This window comes from Pan troglodytes, chromosome 2 (assembly GCF_028858775.2).
Source record: "Pan troglodytes isolate AG18354 chromosome 2, NHGRI_mPanTro3-v2.0_pri, whole genome shotgun sequence".
Classification (NCBI taxonomy): domain Eukaryota; kingdom Metazoa; phylum Chordata; class Mammalia; order Primates; family Hominidae; genus Pan; species Pan troglodytes.
In genome coordinates, this window is record NC_086015.1 from 47,572,530 (window position 1) to 47,585,003 (window position 12,474).

The 12,474-nt window shown below is 39.7% G+C and overlaps 1 protein-coding gene across 33 annotated transcripts in view; it reads right to left on the reverse strand.

Annotated features, from left to right (window-relative positions):
* The window catches only part of ANO10 (anoctamin 10), a 325,787-nt gene that overhangs the window by 210,183 nt on the left and 103,130 nt on the right, over nt 1-12,474 (reverse strand). For all 33 annotated transcript variants that reach the window (XR_010155571.1, XM_009445306.4, XM_024355436.3 and 30 more), the window contains 2 exons: nt 4,461-4,580; nt 859-1,428 (listed from right to left, as the gene is read on the reverse strand). Coding sequence is in view for 32 of the 33 variants with exons in the window: in XM_009445306.4 (XP_009443581.1) it covers nt 859-1,428; nt 4,461-4,580 (690 nt within the window). In the remaining variant the exon portion in view is untranslated. The remainder of the gene's footprint in view (nt 1-858; nt 1,429-4,460; nt 4,581-12,474) is intronic.

Genomic DNA, 12,474 nt, shown 5'->3' on the forward strand with positions numbered 1-12,474 from the left:
TTCACCATATTGGCCAGGCTGGTCTTGAACTCCTGAACTTGTGATCTGCCCACCTCAGCCTCCCAAAGTGCTGGGATTCCAGGCGTGAGCCACTGCGTCTGGCCCCTAAAACATATTTATGTCCCATAAAGTTAGGCTTTGACTTCTTCCTAGGGAATAATATAGCGAATTTGTTCATTGGTTTGAATGAATAAATAAAGAGTCAATGGCCTATCAAGACCATTTTCAACTTATAACCAAGTTCCTTTTTTACCACAGATACATCCATAAACACCTGCCTTCAATGAGCTCAACAGCAGTCCTCAGTGCCTCACACCAACTAGACACTCCATTTTAGGAAACTGGTCATAGTTGATTCAGCTGAGTATCATGAAGACATTTTTTTTTTCTTTCTTCTGTGGCTCTAGCCAGTGAAACAATTTCAATCTATTTTACCCTCGGCATGAAACACAATGTTATGTATTAGGAGCACAAGCTTTGGAAAGACAGGTCTGAATTAGTCTAGCTCCACTATTTGCTGTCTGAACCTCATTAAGCATCAGTTATCTTTATCCATAAAAGGGTGAAATAACTTCTACTTCACGGTACCCTTGAGAAGGTGATGGTGAGATACTGTGAATAAAGTGCTTAGCAGGGCACCTAGAACATAGTAATTAACACATAATAAATGAGAGTTACGATAACCATGGCATGGAGATCATCAGTGTTCACAAAGCTGATAAATTTTTCCTTATGTCTCTATAATGAGCCAAGAGCAACATCTATTTTCTCTGCAAGGTAGCAGCTATGTGAATCCCATGATCTAGGCAACATTTCTTACAGGCAAGTAAGACGTGAATATAAAGCCTCAAGTCTTACCCCATGAAGTTAAAAACTCGGCAGCATATCGATAGAGACGATTCATGATCTCAATCACAATGGCATAGATGATGCTGGGCACATACAACAGGACACTGGTCCACTCAGACCCGCTGTTCTCATGTAGACCCAAGGCCCAAACCTCCATGTCGAAGTAAATCATCATGACATACAGTGAGAAATAGAGGCAGAGGCACACGAATGGCAGGGAGACCAGGTAAATGCGCAACTGTCTCTTGTAGCTGGGGTACAGAGGCTCCTCCTTCCCAGTGATGGAATTGATACCCAAGACACCATGAAATCCCGGCCGGGGCTCCTCAAACTTTCTCTTCATGAGCAGTGTCCCCCACCTGTAGGTCATGTTGGCACAGCCACGCTTCCACACTTCCAGAATCACCGTGGACCAGATGAGGTTGAACGAGGCAAAGATCACGTACTTGTCATAGTCTTCCCACACAAACAAGTAGTAAGGTAACCCAATGACAGCCATGGGGATTAATGCAAAAGTGAAATACTCCAAAAATCCAAAGTACAGAGCAATTGTTTCCCCAAAGTAGCCACGAATACTGTCTATAGTGGAAAGAAAGAAAGAACATAAGTATAGACTACCAAACACTTAAAAAAATCATTTCAAGTACGCTTATTCATTTTTTAGTTAAGTGGGGATCATTCAACCCTCACTTCCCAAACAGCGTGTGGTGGTAAATCCACCCTCCATGCAGTATAAAGACCCTGCTTGTCTGCATGGCAGGTCCAACATTTCCCCCAGGTTAGGGGCCAGGCCTTAGCTGGGGGGGCTGCTCCACCAGGTGCCTGGACTCTGTTTCCCCTCACCTGATGGATATCTTCTTCCCAAAGGAAAACTCATCTTGTAGCTTACCCAAAATCTCCAAGGTCCTAATTTAAGTTCAGCCATGTCCACTGAACATTAATTTGGGGGTTTAATTTATGCTCCCCACTTTTCTCCCACTTAGTGTTATAAATGTTCTTTTTGACGAAGACTCCCCATCCACAAAATTCTGCTCTTCCCTACCCAGAGACATAAACTTTCATCAATGTGTTATGGCAGATTTTTCAATACACTAAAGAAAAATTATTCAAAAGCACAAAACAGGATTCTACACATGAACTTCCAGAACAGCCATGGAACACATTTATCAACACTTTCATATATGCACTGGGCAGAAGAAGGTCCAAGCAACATGACTGCTAATGTTCTGTGAACTCAACACAAGCTAACTGACTCTAGAGGGGTCACCAACACTGCATCCTTTGCCAGCCTCATCCACATGGGGAGTGCTTGGATCATAAGAGCATCTTGTACCAGGACCAGGGTGGGAAGCAGGGGGTGAGAGGAAGTGTGACAGTTGGCGTTATTATTTCTTAGTTAATAATACACAGTTAACATATTTTTCTTAAGATAATTTGAGCAGTCTATAAAAATGAGTTAGAATGAACTGAGATAGGCTATTTTCTCCTATCCTTAATTCTTCCCCCTAACCCAAGGGCAAATGAAAACAGTAGGTATGATTTCACCTCAAATTTAAATCAGGTTAAAGAACATCCGATCATTTCTTTTTAAAAGATGCTCATGACACTTGGCTCCACAGCAGATGACCTTCCCCTTTCAATCTCAAGGAGCCTCAAGATCCACCTATGTCCCAGATGCTATCACCAGTCTCAGTCCCCAGCGACCCCAAATCCACTACCACCCCATGCCTAGCCTTCACCATCGACTCACTTTCTCCCCTTACTTTCTAAGAAGTAGCTAACAGAGGCCGGGAGCAGTGGCTCACACCTATAATCCCAGCACTTTGGGAGGCCAAGGCGGGCGAATCACCTGAGGTCAGGAGTTCAAGACCAGCCTGGCCAACATGGGGAAACCCTGTCTCTACCAAAAATACAAAAATTAGCCGGGCATGGTGGTGTGTACCTGTAGTCCCAGCTACTCAGGAGGCTGAGGCAGGAAAATCACTTGAACCTGGGAAGTGGAGATTGCAGTGAACTGAGATCACGCCACTGCACTCCGGCATGGGCCACAGAGCAAGACTCCATCTCAAAAAAAAAAAAAAAAAAAAAATTCCTGCCACTTAAATGCCAAAACAAAGTTAAACAGTTGTTAAGTGTAATATAAAATGACTATTGTATGACCTGGAATTAACAATAACAAAACTTTTCCTTTCAGAGAATATAAACAAAATTCAAAATGTAATTTAGGGTTTGATCTTAAAACAATTTTTGTTTGGTAAAACATTATATAATAGTTGTTTTCAGAAATAGAAAACAGAAAGAAAATTATTTTAGGATACCATTAAACAAAACCAAAAGGAAAATGTCCTTTAAAGAAAAAAAAATGATAGTAATGCAAAGGTGAAATCTACCAGCTTAAAAAACATAACCAGACTAAAATATTTGAACATCCATATTGACAAAATTTTAAATAATGTCCAGCACATACCAAATAAATTAATAATTATTCTTATAATTATATTCAAAGAAAATTGACAGATCCAGTAATGCATGCCAAGGTAATTACAAATCACCTCAAAAGATGTTTGGCCTGCTAGTTGCCCTAAGTGTGGCATAGCTTGTTTCATTCTAAATAACTGGCTCCTCAAAAATAGAAATTTTCAAATACAAAATAGTCATTTATAGTCAAACTAAATTCTTATTAAAACTTGTCTGAGGCTGGGCACGGTGGCTCACACCTGTAATTCCAGCACTTTGGGAGGCCAAGGTGGGTGGATCATCTAAGGTCAGGAGTTCGAAACTAGCCTGGCCAACATGGTGAAACCCCATCTCTACCAAAAATACAAAAAATTAGCCAGGCATGGTGGCACATGCCTGTAATCCCAGCTACATGGGAGGCTGAGGCAGGAGAATTGCTTCAACCTGGGAGGTGGAGGTTGCAGTGAGGTGAGATTGTACCATTGCACTCTAGCCTGGGCAACAAGAGTGAAACTCCATCTCAAAACAAAAACTAAAACAAAAACAAAAAAACTTGTTTGGTTCCAACTCTGACACACATTCAGGAAGGCCACTCTGAACTGTCTGTGTTGTTGGTGAAGGGTAGTAAAAGCCTGTGATTCCACTGATCTATGGTAGTATTAGAACATCAAAAAATGCCAGGCACAGTAGCTCACACCAAAAATCCCAACACTTTGGGAGCCCAAGGCACAAGGATCGCTTGAGCATGAGTTCAAGATCAGCCTGAGCAACACGGCAAAACCCCGTCTTTACAAAAAATTAGCTGGGGATGGTGGTGCACGCCTGTGATCTCAGCTACTCAGAAAGCTGAGATGGGAGGATTGATTAAGTCTGGAAGGTCAAGGCTGCAGTGAGCTGTGATCATCCCACTGCACTCCAGCCTGTGACATAGTGAGACCCTATCTCAAAAAAAAAAAAAAAAAGTTTAAAAAAAGAAAAAAGGGGTCATCTAACCCATCTTATTCCCTCCATCAAAATGTTTTCCCACATGTAGCTGGTGATCCCTGCCCAGTAGAGCATTAAATATCTGCCCGAGGGAGCTGATTCCACTGCTAGATCGTAACTTTTCATCAGAGGCCTTCCTCTTCTTTAAGAGAACAAGTACTGACACATACCTATGGGCTGATACTTCAAAGCAAACCGAGTGTACCAGGTGTCCTCAAGCTTCTTCAGGGCTTCACTGTCATGCAGTGGAAACACTTGAATCACGATGCCAGACGTGAGCAATCTTCTCACTGCACAGGGAAAATGTGCCAAACTGCATGAAATGGACTGGAGATTGTGCATGATACGCTTCAGCAAATACTATAAGGACACTCCACAGAGGAGTACAACGCAAAGGTCAATGTCATACTGCCTACTCCAAACCTGTATATTCTTTCATTTTTCAGAATGTAAATATCTTTACTATTCTCTTTGACTATGAAGCAAAAAAGTAAATATAAAATTTTAAACCATATAGAAGTGTAAAAATTAAGACTATGAGAGGCCCGTTAGTCTCTCTTTCCCCTTGAAAATAACCACTGTAAAAAGCAATATAGTGTATAACCAGACATAAAAATATATCCATATATATTTTAAGAACAAAAATAAAATCATTTTATACACACTATGTTGTTTCATAATCTTTTCTCATGTAGTAGTATACAGTGAATATTTTTTGATGCCAGTAAAAATAGAATATGAAATGTCCTTTTAACAATACCATAATATTCCCTTGTATGAAATGCTGTAATTCAACTAATCTTCTATTTAAAAATATGTTTCCTTTTGCTATTGTAAATAATGCTAAAATTTGTACAAATACCTTCCCCTACCTGTCTACTATTTCCTTAGTAAATATACTTAGAGGGGGAACTGCTAGGTCCAAGGGCATAGTATTTTAATATTTGATACATATTATAAAATTGTCTCCAGAAAAAATTTACCAATCTGTCCTTCCACTACAGTGAAGGTAAGAAAATGTTCAGTTCTTTTCATTCTTGTTGATACAGAGTATTTTCAATCCTTTTCATCTCTTCTAATCTGATAACAAAAGCTTACACTCACAAATAGCAAATAACAAAATCAAATTAAGACTTCCTACTTTTAGCAGTCATTTGACTAGTATGGTTTGAACACTCATGCATATATCTGGAAGAGACAAATGAATTTAACCAAAGACAGTATCCCCCAGCAATATTAAATGAAAATTTGGAATTCTCTCATCCACAGTAATTACTTAGAATGACTCAGTGGGTGGAGAAGAGTGTCTTCAGATCTTTAAGAGGAAGTGTGTTCTGTAGATATGGAGAACTCAAATGCAGTGCCTTGTGCCATATTTGGGGAGATGGAATATTTCCCACATGAGTTCCTAATACAGTCTCTTACTAAGAATATGGTTGCTTATAAAATGAAATTTGGCCAGGCACAGTGACTCACACCCATAATTCCAGCACTTTAGGAGGCTGAGGCGGAGTATTGCTTGAGGTCAGGAGTTCAAAACCAGCCCAGGTACCATCACAAGACCTCCATCTCTACAAAAAAATTAAAAATTAGCTGAGCGTGGTGGTGTGTGCCTGTAGTCCTAGCTACTCAGGAGGCTGAGGTGGGAGGATGGCTGGAGTCCAGGAGTTCAAGGCTACAGTGAGCTATGATAATGTCACTGCAGTCCGGCCTGGGCAACAGAGCAAGACCTCATCTCGAAAAAAAAAAAAAGAAAAAAAAAAAAGATAAAATTTGCATTAAGAAAGGATGCTTTGCTGTTTTCATCCATTGATAAGTTTTGAGCTCTTTAAGGTTTATCAGCTCAAGTCTTCAGAGAGCTACCTCTCTTATCTCTTATCTACCTGTTACCAGAGACAGATGATAAAAATATCAGGCATAAAACCCCTTATTGAGGACTGGCAAATAAATGTCTGCAGTGTGGAATAGAAACACAAAGTTTTTGGCTGGGCACGGTGGCTCACACCTGTAATCTCAGCACTTTGGGAGGCCAAGGCAGGTGGATCACAAGGTCAGGAGATCGAGACCATCCTGCCGAACACCGAACACCGTGAAACCCCATCTGTACTAAAAATACAAAAATATTAGCCGGGCGTGGTGGCGGGCGCCTGTAGTCCCAGCTACTCAGGAAGCTGAGACAGGAGAATGGCATGAACCCAGGAGGCAGAGCTTGCAGTGAGATCACGCCATTGCACTCCAGCCTGGGTGACAGAGCGAGACTCCGTCTCAAAAAAAAAAAGAAACACAAAGTTTTCAGTGTAGAAACACTACATAGAGACAATGTATTCTTAGGACAGGTCCCCATCATAAAATCTTCAGAGTAACTTAAAAGTAAACCCAACTTCTTAGACATGAAAAAGAAAAAGATAATCAAGAGATATCTGGTACTAACAATAGGAAAATTCTGAAAAAAAAGATTCTTCATATATGTTTCTTCCCACAATTATATTTTCATAAGTTACACGAGGAGAAAAGTTTTTAAAAGCTAGGTTTGTGATAAAATTCTCCTTCATGATTGTAAAAAAGTATATACTCAAAGTATCAGTAACTAGGGTAAAAAGACATGGTTGAAGTTACTCAGCCTCTGGTACTGTCGAATCCATTTTTTAATATTTTAATTCTAACATGGTTCAGTGGATTTTTCTTCAGCTTAGAAGAGTTAAAGTTGATCACACATGACTGTTCTGATTCTTATTCCTTATTTGGGGATGTACAGGCTACAGCTGATTCCTTCTTCCTATCACTACTCTTGTAAATTACTACATCAAGTTTTTTAACGGAACTGACTTACAGCATATAAATTATTTTACTATTTCTAAGTTCTCTTTACAAAGATGACTCCATTCTACTGTAGAAGACTTTCCAGGCAGGCATAAAAACCAGTTTCTAAAAATAGGACTGTGAACTGAAGACTCGGAGAGAATATAAAGCTGCAGGTCCTAAATTACTGATCTTCTCTTCATCAGTGCCAAAGTCATGGTTCTGTTTTCAGCTTCTAAAAATAGAAGTTTGCTTTTTGGTTTTTTTTTTTTTTTTAATCCTTCAAACTTCTCATGTCAGTTAAGAATGTAATTACTAGGAAGGAGGCTTACCTTCAAAGGAAACCATGATGCCATGTGGGCCTATTTAAAGAAAGCAAAAACTTAAGCCAGATTCCTTCCTTCAAGAGTGCTGAATGATCTCTTGTCAAGTACTGGGGATATGACTGTAATAGCCATTGAACCGTGAGCCAAACAAATCAAAATCTAGTTTAAGAGAGACTATCAGTAATGTAGTTTACAGTAGGACCCTCCAAATTAACTAATGCAATAACAATACTAACACAGTACTACTTCTGTCTTTGGTTTATGTGATGTGTTTACTTCAAAAGTAAAAGCAAAATCCCTCTCATAACGCCTTACAGCATTTCTGTGGGACAGAGAGGAGCAGGTCATGCTACCTCCAATCCAGCAGGGGGTGATAAGCACAGATGCCCGCAGGAAGTGGTGGCCAGCAGCCTTTGCACGATGAAGACAGTCCCTGTCCCCACAGCTGCTGCTGCACCTAGTACTCTAACTCTAGCACTCAAGTGTGAACAGATCACTTTTGTCTTAATAAAGAAAACAGTATCTTTCTTAAAGAAAACGCTATCATAAGGTTCTAAAAGAATATCTATATAATATTAAAGACATAATATATGTGCCAGGTGGTCCCATCAATCAAAACATGATAATCATCCAATAGACATTTTGAGACACAGCTTTGATCTAAATCAAGTAATATCCCTTAGGATATGGTTAAAATGTTAAGAAACCTTGGATCCCTTAAAAACTCCTCTTTCTAAAACTCTTTCATTAGGTTATTTGCATGATGATTGACTGTTAAGCACTAGGAGAAGGCAGAGTCTGAGGGCATGAAAAGATCTTAGACCACATGAAAACAGGAAATGAATGGCTGTCAAGATGAATGCTTGAGGACTAAGACACATGTAGCCAATTACTAATTCTCCATGTTGCTTGTCATGTGGTGGAATGAGGGGGAACCCCAATATGCATGTAAGGAACATGGCTGTGCTTTGGTTGAGGATAGCCCAAGGTAAACATCCAGAGTGACTCAGCAAGTTTAGAGCACAGGCATATAACTCCACTTGTTATCATAGCCATGTAGCCATAATGTGGCTTTAATAGATGGACATTGGGGAGCCAGGACACAGCTCGGCTCACTCATACCCAGAGAGAGAGTTAGGCTGCTGACCCTGAAGGGAGAGCCGACCACGCAGCTGTGTATGGGAGCCACCGGACTAAGCAGCTGAGACAGGGCGAACAGTGTGAGAGAGCTAGTGTAAGTAAGCTGCTGATGAGAGAGCTGCTGAATAAAACTACTTTTCACCTGCCTACGGACCCCCTTCAGCTATCGGCTCATCCACCCACTCCCTTCGGACCTCAGCATGAGCTGGAACCTGACCCCAAGCATAACATTTGGCATAGTCATGGACCTACAATGCACATCTCACAGCGCCATCTAACTGCCTCGAAATCATGTTTACATGACAAAACTTGGTATCTACTTAATGAAAGCGTTCTATCAAAACACAACATTACAGCAAGCAGCAAGCAACTTTACACGCGTGTGTAAAATGAAAATCAAATTAAACGTAAGATCTGGGGAGTGTTTCTCATGAAAGCCCTGGCCACCTTTCAGTCTTGAGGGGTATCACATTGGGCAGACTAAAGCCTCTCCTCTCAATTAGCCTCAAAGAGACTGCCCAGGGGAGCAGCTGCCTTCAAGTAAGATGAAAATAGCTTTTCCTCTTATTTCTATGGTTTAACTTAATGAAAATCTAGTATTTAAGTTACTCTAAGTTTTATTAGTTCTAAAATTTGCACTCTGAAAATAGGTCATAGTTTTAATTATGCATATACCACTTTTCTTCCACCAAGTATTATAAAATTAAAATGATGCAAAAAACACAGCAGTTTAAGGATCACACTCTCAAAGGCATAAAAGAACAGAATAATGCAGCATTTAAAATCCCAGGGTTGACAACTTAATTCTTATCTCAAATAGTATAAAAATCTTTCCAATGACCATGATCAAAATGATTTTATTGTATTCATATTTAGTACCAAAACGGAAGGAAAGGGAAGGGAGAAGAGAGGAAGAAAGGAAAAAAACAATCTTTGTTTACAAAAGCCTCATCCTGCCAGCAAGAAAGTTATTTCTATTATTGCTTCAGGATACCAGACTGGCTACCTACACAGTTAGAGAAATCCATTTACATATTTCCTTGAAGGTTTTCATTCATCTTAAAATTTCTCTCTTTGAAGCAACTGGAAGCATTTGAAAAACTGCTGCTCCATTATCCCATCTGATCAAAGAGCACACACACTCTTTTCTCAGTCCCAACCACATCCAAGAGAACGTACCTGTGCAGAAACTCACAGGTGGAAGCCGTGATTTCCACACTATCAATATGGATGAAAAGGGAGAAACAGAATGCTTACGTTAGCAATCAGGACTGTGCCCCAGTCTGCTTTGTATTTTATTGGATGCAGTACCCAGCTGTGTCTGAAAACATGCCTTCCCACTAGGAGATTAAGAAAGATTCAAAAATTTTGGGACAGTATCAAACAACTGCTTAACTACAGAATGTGGAAATCCTGGTTACAAATAGTGGCAGAAAGATACCTCTGCCCTGTTCTTGTTCATGATGCCAAATTAAAAACAAAAGGAAACAAGAAACATAAAAAGAAATCCCTAACTTTGATGCAAGTATGAAAAAACAAACTAAAATTCCAAATCACAAACTATAAAAAGAGGCCTGGAAAATCAGCCCTGGGTAAACTAAGAGCACCCATGCTTCTGCAAACCTGGGCCAAGCACACAAAGGGCAAGGCTCTCCTGGAACTGGGGATGGTAAACCACAGTCCCCTTGCTCAGAATGCAGGCAATGAGGGTGCATGACAGACACCTGGAGTACGTCTGCTCCCTGCCTGGCACCGTAGCCAGATAAGAGGCCAGGTTGGAGGAAGAAGAGCAAGTCTGCCATGTTGGAAGAGTGACCTGCTGGGACCAAAGGATGGAAGGTAACTAGCTGTGGAGCTGTGGGTCTTGGTGGGCCAAAGACAGGCCTAAATGCCAAACACAAAATCCCTGCAAGAACAGGGCTCCATGGAGGTTCTTTTCAGGGACTAAAATGGCTCAAGGAGAACGCACTGCCAGGTAAAATCTGAGCTTCTCACTACCACAGTTCCCTGCTGGAAGCCCCTAGGACCCTTCTCTCTCCCACACACACTTTCTTCTAAAAATGGCCAGTCCAGGAAAAATAAGGGTTCATTAAAACATAAGTAATAAAAAATAAGTAATAATCACAAAGAAAACTGGCATCGAGCTATGCAAAAATACTGCCTGGAAAAAAGGGGAAAACCAAAAACACTACAAGAAAAAATATATAAACAAAAGTCAAAGAACAAACAGCAGAAAATTATAGCATCCAGCAACAAAAAACCATGAAATTCTTCATGAAATTTAAGAAATTCATGCAAACATTCCATCTTTGAAATTAAAACTCAAAGAGGACTTCTGAGAGCTGAAGGAGAGAGCTCAGAGAAGCAATGCAAGAGAAAAATAAACCTGTTACAGATTCAAAGTCATGATAAAAGCAACAAAAAAAGGAAAGACTGAAAATACAATCGGGAAACTGGCAGACAAGCCTAAGAAAAGTATGTAAGAACAAAGACTTGAAAATACTACAAAGAATATGTAAGAGCCCACATATATAAAATTGGCACCCCTCAAGATGAGAACAGAGCAAACACAACCAAATAACTCTTCAAAGATAACTGAAGAAATTTTTCCTAAAATCATGGTAATCCTTACCCTGTATACTGAAAGAACATTATGTCCAACCAAAAAAAAAATTGATAAAAAATAACGTCAAGACATATGCAGATAACTGGAAATGCAGACAAATAAGAACAAGAGTGCCTACATTCAAACTTCCTGATACCTCCTAAAAGCCATACAGATCAACAAGGAGAGCAAGTAAAAGTACCTATAACATATGCCTACAGCACAACCCAGAGACAGGGGAGACTGCAACATGTAAGCCAGGCAATAAAGAACCAAGACCTGGAAGAGATCTGGGCCACAGTCTAGAATGGTGCAGGAAGTCCCAGCAGGAGCTGCACAGAGAAACGGGGAGGCCAGGGGAGTCCATATGGTGTAGGAACCCAGATAACACCAATGAGGACTCATCACCCTCCTTCAGGAGAAGGCCCCACACCAAGTGGGAACTTCCAAGAACAAGTCTGAGACCTGACGGGTCATAGCTCTGACAGCAGCAAGGGCTGAAGGGAAGGGTTGGAAAGTACACAGAACAAGAGGCAAGCTGACCGTAAAGCACTGCTTCTGGGAAATGCAAAGGGAAGTGTCTAGAAAAGTAATAGACTTTGGGGGTAGCAGCTTATGGGGAAGGAAAGGAAGTTAAAACGTGATTAAGAGTCCTACTGAATCAAGATCCAACATCCCATAAGATCTCCTGCTAATGGGTGACACAGTAATATCCTCAATATTTAAACGTTAATGAGAAAAATTTTTTTAATCAAGAAAAAAAAAAGCAAGCACAAATAAGACAAGGGAAAAATACCATTAAAACAGGAGTTTAAAAGATGCTGAGAGAAATTTGTACAAATCAACTCACATAAATTTGAAAACCTATGTGATTAAATGGAAACTTTTCTAGGAAAATATGATTTACCCAAACTGACCCCAGTAGTGATAGAAAGTCTAAACAAACCAATTTCCATAGAAGACTTAGAGAAAACTGTTCGAAAACCTAATCCACAAACAAACATCAGAGCCAGATGGTTTCATATAGAAATTCTAACATACTTTTAAAACAGATTAGATTTTGACTACACATAGTAATAGAACAAAAAACAGAAAATCTTAAACTTCATCCAGAATTTGCATTGTTAATATTAAAATTAGCATGCCTTACAAGCTATTTTATGTAAATTGTAAAACAAAGCAAATTAGTAATTACGGTAATGTTATTAAGAATCAATATTTTCAATATGAGTAAAAAGATACAAATATAAACCAAAGAAATTAAGTAATAGCCTATACTGTTAAATTTGAATTGACTATATCAATATAAATTCA